Source organism: Clarias gariepinus, chromosome 15 (genome assembly GCF_024256425.1).
Source record: "Clarias gariepinus isolate MV-2021 ecotype Netherlands chromosome 15, CGAR_prim_01v2, whole genome shotgun sequence".
NCBI classification, from domain to species: Eukaryota; Metazoa; Chordata; class Actinopteri; order Siluriformes; family Clariidae; genus Clarias; species Clarias gariepinus.
Genome location: NC_071114.1, coordinates 13,392,667 through 13,404,087, shown reverse-complemented (window position 1 = coordinate 13,404,087; position 11,421 = coordinate 13,392,667). Strand labels below are relative to the sequence as shown.

The 11,421-nt window shown below is 37.5% G+C and overlaps 1 protein-coding gene across 1 annotated transcript; it reads left to right on the top strand.

Moving 5' to 3' along the window:
• The first annotated feature begins 375 nt into the window (after positions 1-375).
• On the top strand, positions 376-11,118 carry hdgfl2 (HDGF like 2). Its single transcript, XM_053512497.1, has 16 exons — positions 376-597; positions 3,466-3,542; positions 3,955-4,093; positions 4,881-5,051; positions 5,424-5,546; positions 5,901-5,969; positions 6,046-6,226; positions 6,373-6,451; positions 6,761-7,061; positions 7,143-7,267; positions 7,352-7,419; positions 7,507-7,577; positions 8,093-8,194; positions 8,819-8,972; positions 9,259-9,385; positions 10,273-11,118. Exons 1-16 carry the CDS (start codon positions 526-528, stop codon positions 10,367-10,369), a joined length of 1,956 nt encoding a protein of 651 aa, XP_053368472.1. The 5' UTR covers positions 376-525; the 3' UTR covers positions 10,370-11,118.
• The last annotated feature ends 303 nt before the right edge of the window (positions 11,119-11,421 follow it).

Below are 11,421 nucleotides of genomic sequence, written 5' to 3'. Positions count from 1 at the left end.
TCTCGTTATTTTGTTCTCATAATGTGATATGACTTGCATGTATGTATAGAGCTTTACACATTCTGAACCTTTGTTGTTGATTCTAGCTCGTGGCCCTGAGCAGACATACCAGTGTTACATCTTTAATCAGATATTATTTGCTTCACATTGTTAAACAGTATTTTGAACTTTTTGTCTTATATAATACATTTTTAAAAACGAAGTATTCCTCTGCATTCTCTCACTTTTGTTCCGCTGCTTGAAATGTTTCCACTTCATTATAATAATCCGAGCTCTTTCACCGTGAATACACACTGTAAAATTTAATTGGATCAGAAAAAGATCAACAGGCGGTGTCGCCAATGAACGCCGTCAGAGAGGCGGGACATCCGGCTGTTGCTGTCGGTTAGCGGAAGTTGGTCCCGGGACCAGCCGCCTTAGCTTCTCGCTGTGGAGGTTTCTATGGTCTGGCTGAAGACGGGCTACAGCACGACACCGGAGATTAAGCTAAGAAAACACCACCACGGAGCATAAACAAGCGACAAAATGCCGCACAATTTCCGACCCGGGGATCTTGTCTTCGCTAAAATGAAGGGCTACCCTCACTGGCCGGCTCGGGTAAGCAAGCGAACACAAACTGAGTGGACATTTTAGGTTTTGGGGTTCTTGTACCTCTTTCGCGCACCTGTATTCCGAGTCTCATCGCGTCCTGGGTTATGATTGGCTACTGTTATCCCGCTTTCCATGTGAGGATTCGCTAGTTGCTTGAACCGTGATACTATTAGCTCATTGGCTCGTGGGTACAGCATTCTGTGCCAATCAGGGAGCTAGAGGCGGAGCTAGTCGGATACGGGTAGGAAAAGTGTACGCTAAGCTGAGTGAATTGAGGCGATAGCATTAGCTTTCTTCTGGTGCACACCCCCCCGGCTAGACCCCCCTCCCCGCAGTTATGGCTGCACCTAAGGGGGTGCGAATTTTACCATGCATAAACATGTTGCATGTTTTAAAGGCTTTTAATTAAATGATTAATGCAGATAAATACAGGTAACAAGCTAACCAGTTAGCTTACCTGTATGTGAGAGCTCACAAGCTTGATCGACTGCCTGACTGCAGTGCACACAAGCCTGATAGCCAAGCAGCCGAGAATAACTCATGTAAGCTTTAGCATTAAATCGACATTATTATTATTATTATTATTATTATTATTATAATAAATAATTTACCAAATAATTGCTTATTGTTTGGTTCTTTTTTTTTATCTCAGTCCTATCCGTTTCCACACACTACTGCGGCTCTTCTTTCACTTATAATGTCACTTATGGTGCACAATTTATCAAAAAAAAATTTAAATCGCGATATGGACCTCTGTAAATATTTATTCGCAAAGTACTGCAATTTATTACAGGCAGTTTATACACAGTCAGGAGTTTCAATAATTCAGTTATTATTAATTTAAGTATTAGTTTTTGTTTTATTATTATTTGCAAAGTGACTAAGTCGTATGATCTAAACATCTATGCTGTTTGGATCAGGCATTACCAATTGGCTGACCGTGGTCCAGATCCGGATCTAGTGACGGTTCTGTCTGGATCCTAGAGCATTTTTAATTAAATGACAATAATGAATATACCAGAAATCTAGCTTTTTTCCCCCCTCCCTTGAGGTAGGCACGCCTATACGCGTCATTCAACCAACCCAATCGATGCCATAGATATAGACATATAGTGTGTATATGTGTATAAACTGTGCGAAAGAAACAGAACCAAAAACGCTACAAAGCATGGCTTATTCCATGCAAAGGAACGTCGACTGTGGTAAATGAACCTTCAGAGAGCAATAATAAGAAGGGCCACAGACAAAGTACCAGTCGTTAGAGCAAACATATCCACAGCAGTCTGAGGTGAGGGGATGTAAAATACCTGAACTAAGAGCGCAGTGTGACAGAGCACCTAGAGACCTTCCATATTATTTTACTGCAGCATACATTTCAACAGCGTGCAAATGAAGATTTACTAAAGATTGATTAATGATTGTGTTCCATACAAATACAAGGAAATAGCTTATTTCTTATAGACTTACAATAACTGCGTATATAGACATCTGAATCCTAATACAAACATGATATTCAGACCTCGGCTCAAAGAAGTTTTATTGAATGGACCTTCTTAAATTTTAATTCAGTAACCTTGTCCTAGATAAACACAGTTGTATACAAAATGGTAAATATAATAGTTACCTATCACAAATCGTAATATGTTTCAACATAAAAAAGGGATTTTTTAAATTAAATCATGCAGCATTAGTCTGTTGATGTAGTTGATTTTCATTAATTGCTTCATTGTTTCATATTCATGTATGTTTGTTTTATAAATATATATATATATATATATATATATATATATATATATATATATATATATATTTTTTTTTTTAACTTGTCTCCATTTGCCTTGTATTTTCATTCATTCATTAATTCATTCCTTAATTCATTCATTTGTGTAAAGTTGGCTTCAGGAACAAGGTTTCAGGGATACACAGATGAGCTACAGCAGCAGAAGACAACATCGGGTTCAACTCTTCTCAGCCAGAACAGAATTCTTAGACTATATCGGATACAGGGTCACTGAACCGGGACAATTGAGGATTGTAAAAAGAGCTGTCCAGTTTCATTGAGTCTGTACCTAAAGAGCATCAGATTCTTGTTCTTGTCTCATGGGAGATGAACCTGATGTGATCTTCTGCTGTTGTAGCTTATCCACGTCAAGGTTTGACATTATAGATCATGTACAAATTTGTTAATGCGTCATGATTCCTTTTGAGTGCCATGCCATTGCAGTGCACGCATGTACACACACTCACATGCTCATTCACCACTATGAGCAATTTGGGAACGTTAATTAACTTAATCTGCATGTGTTGGGACTGTGGGAGAAAACCAGAGTACCTGTTGCAAACCCACCATGCAAGAGGAAAATATGCAAAATCGAACCCTGACCCTGGAGGTACCCACTATGCCGCCTAATCCAAATTATTATTAATTTCTTTATTATTTGTTTATTTAAAGAGGCAAAAGTTGCAGTTCCTCTAAAATCCTACAGATGGCATGTTCTAAACTATTCACTTATTGGCAAGCAGCACGGCAAATGATTTGCTTGGTTTGTTTCAGATTGTAAATAATGTTAAATCTGGATATTTATAAAATCGTGATACATATCGAACCACCACCTAGGTATAGTGATCATGCTCATCCCTATTTGTCAGGCTTTTTCATTGCTCATTATAGTTGTAAAAAGTAGTTTGACTTTCGGTTGACTTCCTGTAAGCTTAAATATGTCTGGCCGTTCTCTTCTGAACTTTTTCATCACTTTTGTCTCGATGGCGCTTCCTGATTGTTTTTACGCCATTTTGAATCCTTACTATTTTGGTTGCTGTTTATTGGGAGAATACATTCTAATACAATGCCTTTTTTTGTTCTGTCTGTTCCAGATTGAAGATGTGGCTGAAGGAGCTGTGAAACCGCCACCTAACAAAATTCCCATATTTTTCTTTGGGACTCATGAAACGTAAGTGTTCTTAAATTCTCAGTGGTGACTAATGTGTAGAAACATGTTTAACAAGTCATGACTCTTAGCTTTAATTTAAACGGTTTGACACATGTGTGGCCATTCAGGAATTATAGCCATTTCTGTACATACATGAATAATGGAACCAGTGGCTGACGAGCAGTTCCATGCCCAGGTGTGGCCTGTTTCTAAGAGCGGGTACTGTAAAGTAAAACAGAATGATGTATTTTGAAACAATGCTGTGTGTAAGCATAATATGACACCTTAATGGTTATAGCAGCTCTATTTTCTGATTTTAACTGAAATTTTAGTGTTCTATTGTTAACTTAAGTTGTGGTGGTTGAACTGATTTGCACTTAATTTATGCAAACGGTGTCCTCCATGATTCATTTTTTTTCTGTCTACAATGTAGAGCCTTCCTTGCACCAAAAGACCTCTTTGCTTATGAGAAGTACCAGGACCGATATGGGAAGCCAAACAAAAGAAAAGGATTTAATGAAGGATTGTGGGAAATTCAAAACAATCCACATGCATCTTACACTGCGCCTGCTGTAAGTTATAAGAAATAAGAATTGTTAACTTTAGGTGCATTTTAAATGTGTCATTATTTTACACACTAGTTTTTGGTCTAACCTCCTTTACATCTGGTTGTATTCTTCTGCAAATGTAACTAAATGCAATTGATTCACAGATGCATCCAACACTTGTTGGATGCATCTGTGGTTAGCCATGCTGAAGTCAAGTTATAATTATAATATGCAAATCCGCCTGTTATAGTTGTTTGCCAGCTTGTTCTTCTCTGTTTTGTTTGTATATGGTTTCTGCAGAATGTGTCACTTTCCATTTCGTTAAAGATTTCCATCTGTTACAATGTGATGTTTAAGAAGCAGTTTATGTTGTTGGGACTGTCTTGTGGTTTTCTACATCTGGCTAAACTGCCAACCTTGGACCACTGAAAGCAGTTGCAGAGAACAAATGTTATCCTGTTTTATATTCATCATGTATTTTTATATGGGTGATCCCAGATTGGATCTAATGTTTCTACTCAGGTTGCAGGCAATGGGAAATGACAATGTGTAAATGAGGTGTGTGGGTGTGGGGACAGTTTGTTACTAGACACGCATCTATTTTTATTTTATTTTTTTAAAGAAATTTTATATCCTTTTCTAACAACCCGGTGAGACTCACGCAGTATTGTTTTAACGCAACTCATGTTCAAGGGTTCCATTCCTCTCAAATCAATGAAATAACCTTTTCAAGGCTTCAGCACAAAAAGGATAATGTTCAGCATGTCAAAACTTCTTGCTTGAATAACTAATCACACTCTCTGATGATTAGCCTGCCAGCTCATCTGAGAGTGAGGACAACGAAGCTGCAGCAGGAAGTGATGTGCAAGATGATGAAGAGGCGGCGGTACCGAGGAAAGCCGAATCAGGAAGTGAGGAATCTGATTCTGGAAGTGAAGATCAAGGCAGAGGAGCAGTGAAACGGAAAGCTCCTCCACCGAAGGTAGCTAAATGCTAACCTACATCACTTACTGTGTTATTTGTGGTGGATCCTAAAAATCTTTTAATGCATTTTTCACTAACATATTTTAGAATCACAGATTTTTTGCTCGCAAGCATTGTATATAACAAAAAAAAAAAAAAGCATTAAAAATAGTGTTGTTTTTTTGTTTATACAGTATATTTTAAGTATATAGCACTAATCATCTGTTTAGCATCTGGTTTACGTCTATAAACAAAATCTAAGATTGATGGAGAAGGAGACAAAGGCAAAGAGTCCTCAGCTGTAATGTGTTTAATTTGACACCTTCAGAACACTGTCTGAGAGTGATTTACGTTACTTATTCTGGCACATTGTTTGGTTTCTCTGCGGTAGCGTCCACCAGCAAAGAAAGGGCGTGCATCGTCCAGCGATCGAGATGAAGAGGAGAGTGGCTCTCCCTCAGAGCCAGAGCCTTCCCCTAGCTCTGAGTCAGAATCTGGCAAAAACAGTGATCAGGTATCTTCTCTGTCTAAACTATCGTTACATTTGTGAGTGTCAGGTTTTCACCCCTAAACGTCCCCATCACCAGATCAGCGGGTAGACATAGCTTTGGAAGAGTAATACAGTATTACAGTAATTCAGAAATCAGCCTATGTTTCAAAGTATAAGTTTTTCTAGCAGTTATTTAAATGTAATTCTTCTAATGTAAACCACAACAAAAAGGCCTTTCTCAACGTTGTTATAATAAACTAACAAATTATATTTTAGCCTGCTTTCTTTACTATCTGCCTTACTGTTGATCCTTATAGCTGTGACTTTTTTTTTATATATACTTTTTCACTGAGCCTTACTTATCTGCAAATTCCTTAGGACTTCACTCCACAGAAGGAATCGAGCGGCCGGGGAGGCAGGAAGCCTGCGGGCAGAGGCAGGAGGAAGGTGGGAAATACAACAAGCGTTGCATTTCGAGCTAGGAAACATTCAAATAGACTCTCACCATGTATGTCTTTTTTAGAAAGCGTCCTCAGATTCTGAGTCTGATTCAGGATCCCGGTCAGACCATAAGCGAGACAGGAGTGATTCTGAGGATGTGAAGCCACGGCCGGCTGTCTCTGGATCCGAATCTCAGTCTGGATCCAAGTCAGAGTCAGAATCTGATCCTCCACCCAGAAAAGCGCCACAGCCACGCAAGAAAGGTGAAACCAGCACATCTTAGTATTTGTACTATTTAGCTTAATAAATTAAGTTTCAACAGAAGGCAACAGAAGACTCTCCTTTAAAAAAAAAAAGCGAAAGATGAACGATAGCATAAAATATTAGTGTATCCTTTATATATTTTCAGAAAAGCCACCACAGAAGCCACGTGCAAGGAAGCCCAAACCAGCACCAGAAAGAGCTCCTTCCTCTTCAGATAGTGACAGGTGGGCAAGGCTTGTTCATACCAAAAGTGTTAATTGAAAAGTTTTTTTTTTTTGTCTTACAGGACAGATTTCCTTGAACCTAGGACTTGAGTGTAAACTCCATAGGTTTTTATTCACTGACATTCATAATACACTTGTATTTGTATCCATACATACGAGTGTTATAATTTTGTATTTTCTATACACACTCTGGTTACCAGAGATCTGAAATGTCAAAATTCGTAGTTGATGAATGTCTATTTAAAACATGCCAGGAGTGCTTAAACGCATAGTGTGTGACGATGTTGTGATTTGTGTTTGCTCTCATAGTGAAAGTGAATCGGACCAAATCAGCGATTGGAAGAAACGAGATGAGCAGCGCCGGCGGGAGCAGGAGGAGCGCAGGAAGAAGGAGGAGGCGGAAGAGCTTCGCCGGTTAAGGGAAAGAGAGAAAGAAGAAGAGGAGAAAAAGAAGAAGGAAAAACAGAACAAAGGACGGAAAGATGATGACAGCAGCAGCAGCAGCAGCTCGGATGAAGGCGTAGACGACCACCCGCTTAAGAAGTCCAAGAAGCCACCGCCGCCTCCTATCCCTGCCCCTTCAGATTCTGATTCACCACCGCCCACTGAGGCAAGATTACGCTTATGAAGCATTCTGTTTCCAGGTTATGGATTATTATAAAAACGCCACTTACTGGATTTTCCTTCTCAGGTGAAAAAGGCAGCTAAACGTCAAGATAGCCAGAAAGGCAGACAGAAGAAAGAAAAAGTGGTAAAAGAGAAAAGGGAGAGAAAAGAGAAGAATGTGCAGCGGTCTGAAGAAAAACATAGAACCAGGTAAAAAAAAATCTAAATATTGGCAGATACGCATGTTACTGGTTGAGTTGATTCTTTCTGATTGGGACTGCTCTTTCTGATAAGGTCTAAGCCTGAGAAGCCAAAACGACGACCTGAGCGTTCACCTGAAAAGAGAGTCGAGAAGAAAAAAGGTTAGAATGGCACACTTTGTAGATGAACTTGTATTGTGTGTAAAGCTTTTCTCGTACTTTCACTTTAATCCTGTCGCATTTTTCCAGAGCCATCTCCAGAAGAGAAACTCCAAAAGCTGCACACAGATATTAAGTTTGCACTGAAGGTGGACAACCCTGTAAGTTTATATTACCTCAGCTGAGTTTAAGGGACTGCTTGAATTATTATTTATTTATTTATTCATTTATTTATTTTTATTTTTTATTATTATTTTTTGTGACATACTGACAGAGTTATATGACTTATATTTAAAAAGTCTTTTCTCCCGTAGCAGCCATATGTTTGTATCGCCTCTCAATGTGGTATAGTCTCTATAGTACAATATTTTTTTTTTAATTAAAAGACAGCACGCCAAATGTTTGCATTCATAAGAAATTTATATGATTTAAAAAAAATATATATTTGGTGACATTCTTGTGTAGACAAAGTTATATCACTTAATTGCACCTTAGAAAGTGTACCAGGCTGTTACGAAGTCCCACATCATGTTTATATATTGCAAAGTGTGCATTGACTTTTTAATTATGTTTTTCTGTAATGTTCCTGAGAGTTGAGAATGAAAACTGTGGTGTTTTTTTTTTATTTTTATTTTTATTTTTTTATCTATGAGTAATTCATTTTTCTATGTTTCAGGACATTGAGAAATGTTTACAGGCCTTGGAGGAGCTGAGCGCTGTACCAGTCACCAGTCAAATCTTACACAAGAACTCTGATGTCATCACCACACTCAAAAAGGTCTGCTGCACTTGGCACAAACATATATTTTGGTTGTTACAGAAAGAATAAATGCCTTAATGAACTCTTCACCTATTGAAATATTGGCAAGCTAATGTTACATTCGAGCACCTAGACCAGATTTTTAAGCATTATATACTGACAGCAATTGGTAAAAAGATTTACATGGAACATAATGGAAACCATTAAATGCTAAAAGCAATGTAGTTGGAAAATAAGTTTAAAAAAATAGCAGCCAAGGATATTAAATAAACCTTAACACTTCTTAGCACATCATTCCTTTCATGACAGGTTTATGATCAAACCAATTTACTTGATTCTTTTACTTGTCCTGAAATCAAGTCAAATGACTTTACCTAAGTTTAATGACTGAAAGAACTTTAATCATATGAGACTTATTTATAGTATATCTTTTTCAGAATGTGTTACTGGTACAAATTGTCATTTAACTAAAACATATGTGGACCATTTTTATGCCGTTTGGGAGAGCTTTCCATGGAACTGAGGCTGAAATCAGTGTATCATGAGCTACCACGCATCAGCTGATGCTGATTCTAATTCTAGATTGTATGCAGCAAAGTTTGAAATGTCTGCTGCTAACTCATCTTGGTCTCTATTCAACAGATTCGAAGATACAAGGCAAGTACTGCCGTAATGGAAAAAGCTACAGAGGTCTACAACAAGTTAAAACTCCAATTTGTTGGGAAGGTGGAGACAAACAAACCAAAAACACAAGAAAATGTTGAAGAGGAAAATAAAACGGAGGAACCAAGCACAGGTAAATTTTAACCTGTTTTCTGGTTGTCTAGTTCTCTGCATTGTCTCATTAAAGTCTATATTATGGCTTTGCAGCTTGCTAAAATGTAAACCCCTATTCATTCTGATAATATTATTCCCTCTTTTATTGTATTGTATTGTATTATATAGCACTCTGTCAGACCTCCGGTGAAAATTGAAAGACATTCTTAAAATGAATGGAAGGAAACTTTTTGCTCTGAATGTACTCCCGCTGATCGTGTCTTTTTTGGATTTACCTTGTTGTGTTTCACTCTCCTTTTCACAAGATTCCAAACCAGTGAATGGAGAGTCAGAAACTGAGAAAAAGGATGTTCTTTCTGAAAGTGAATTTAAGGATCCAGAGTCTGCGGAGCAGGAGGAGCAAAGTGACCACAAGTCACAAAACAACGACAGGTAAATAATGACGTTTTAATATTTATCTGTAGTATGTGGAACACGTATTATGTGGATTTACTACATTCTTGCAAAGATGCTCCTGAGACACAGCTGTGAGACAACCCATGTGAATTTAACATAAGGATGAAAGTGCAAAAAAAGAACAAAAGATCTATACTGTTTATTGGATATCAGTGCTTATAAAGATCGCAAAAAAGGCTTGATTTTGAGTTCAGACTGACCTATTTTAAAGCAGTGAGCATTGAATGAAATCTTAAGTGAGCAGCTTTCTTTTTTTTCCCTGTCCCTGCAGTTTGCTTTTGTTGTATTAACTTCAAAATCCTATGACTTCCATGCAAATGTACTAACAGTTACAGTGTGATGATGCTGGAGCCAAAGGACGTGGTGCTTATTGCTTATTGGTTAAGACATGCCACACAATCTCGATTAACATGTCCTCTTTTTTCCATGAGGGAAAATGTACTGATCTATACAAAATGTGAAGACTGGAAACTGCATCTTTAACTATTATTTAAACTCTTTATAGAAACTAATCCATAATTAGACACTTTTATTTATAAAATAACATAATTATGTGTTTAATTACCTTATCTATATTACATTATCCACCATTAACTCTGTAAATTAACAATTATATGAATGATAGTTTATTAGAATGTGCATTAATTTAAATCTGTCATTTGAATTACAGTTAGTTAGTGCTGTTATCAAAGCTGCCATTATAGAAAATTAAGCAAGCAAAAAAAAAAAAACACTGCCCAAACAGATGTAAGCAGTGATTTACCACAATACCATGACTTAGTACTAGTTAATGCCTTGGGTGTTCATGTGATTGCATCCCTGTGCTCTTATCAATGAATGAGAGTGGTTGTGCCTTATTTCAGGAGCGGAGCAGATAGCCCTGCTGAGCAGCAATCACAGACAGCTGAGGAAACAGATCACACTTCAACAGCAGACATAGAGACTCCACTCCAAAGCTGAAGCCTCGGACTGCTGTTTTCTTAACTGAACTGAGAACTTTGTGTATTCTGTGAAGACTTTATTCTTTACTCAAGATCCACATCGCTCTTTTACACGTGTACACACTCTGACTCTTTCCTTACATTTGTGTCAGTTTTGTCCACCATTTATAAACACCTGTTATGATTGTTGTATATAAAAAATTATACAAAAGCTATTCCCAGTTTAAGCAAGGTCAACAAAAGCCTTGTTTCTGTTCAGTGTGGCAGCGACCTTGCTCTAAATGATGTTTGGTTGTAGTCGACGTTATTTAAAAACACTGATATTTAAAACAAATGCCCAGGCCCTGATATGTGTGAAAACGGTGCATTTGGTACGCAGTAGGCCACCTTTTGTTAACCATACTCCATTTCCTTTTTTCTTTCTTTTTTTTTTGTATATAAAAAAAAAAGAAATCATAGAAAAAAGATGTTTTTGTTACCCAAAACTTTATGTAAAATGAGCCATACAGCAGGCGTTAATTAACTATTTTCATACACTAGTGCACCAGAATTTTAACCAACGTGAAGTATGATTTGCGGTTATAGTGGTCAGGGGCTTAATGCTAAATTCTGTAGAGCAGTCCTGCTGTCCAAGTCTTTTCATTATTAGTTCTGTGTCCAACGCCTTGTCTTGCGTATATAGATGTTTTTAGTGCAAATGTAAATTGGTCAGATCATTTTTATCCTTGATGGAAATTAAAATAAACGTCAGCATGGTGGCCCTAATAATGGTTTAATATTTTTTTGTTCTAAATATACACTTTAGTGTGTTTGTGACTTGAGTAAGAAAGTAAGAATAGAAAAATATTACTGATTTATGAATGCATACACTCGAGTAAAATTGGCAGTTAATTAAATTTACGGATAGTTTATCAAAAAAAAAATGATATTGATTAGAATTCCCAAGCGAAACCTTATTGCCTAGACGCAATAAGTGCATCACTGAGACTGAGCAAACTACAATCCCAGAGCATATGAAGTGCGCTTGAGTAGGGAACGGGTGTGTATTTGGGATTCAGCCGCGTGCTTGGT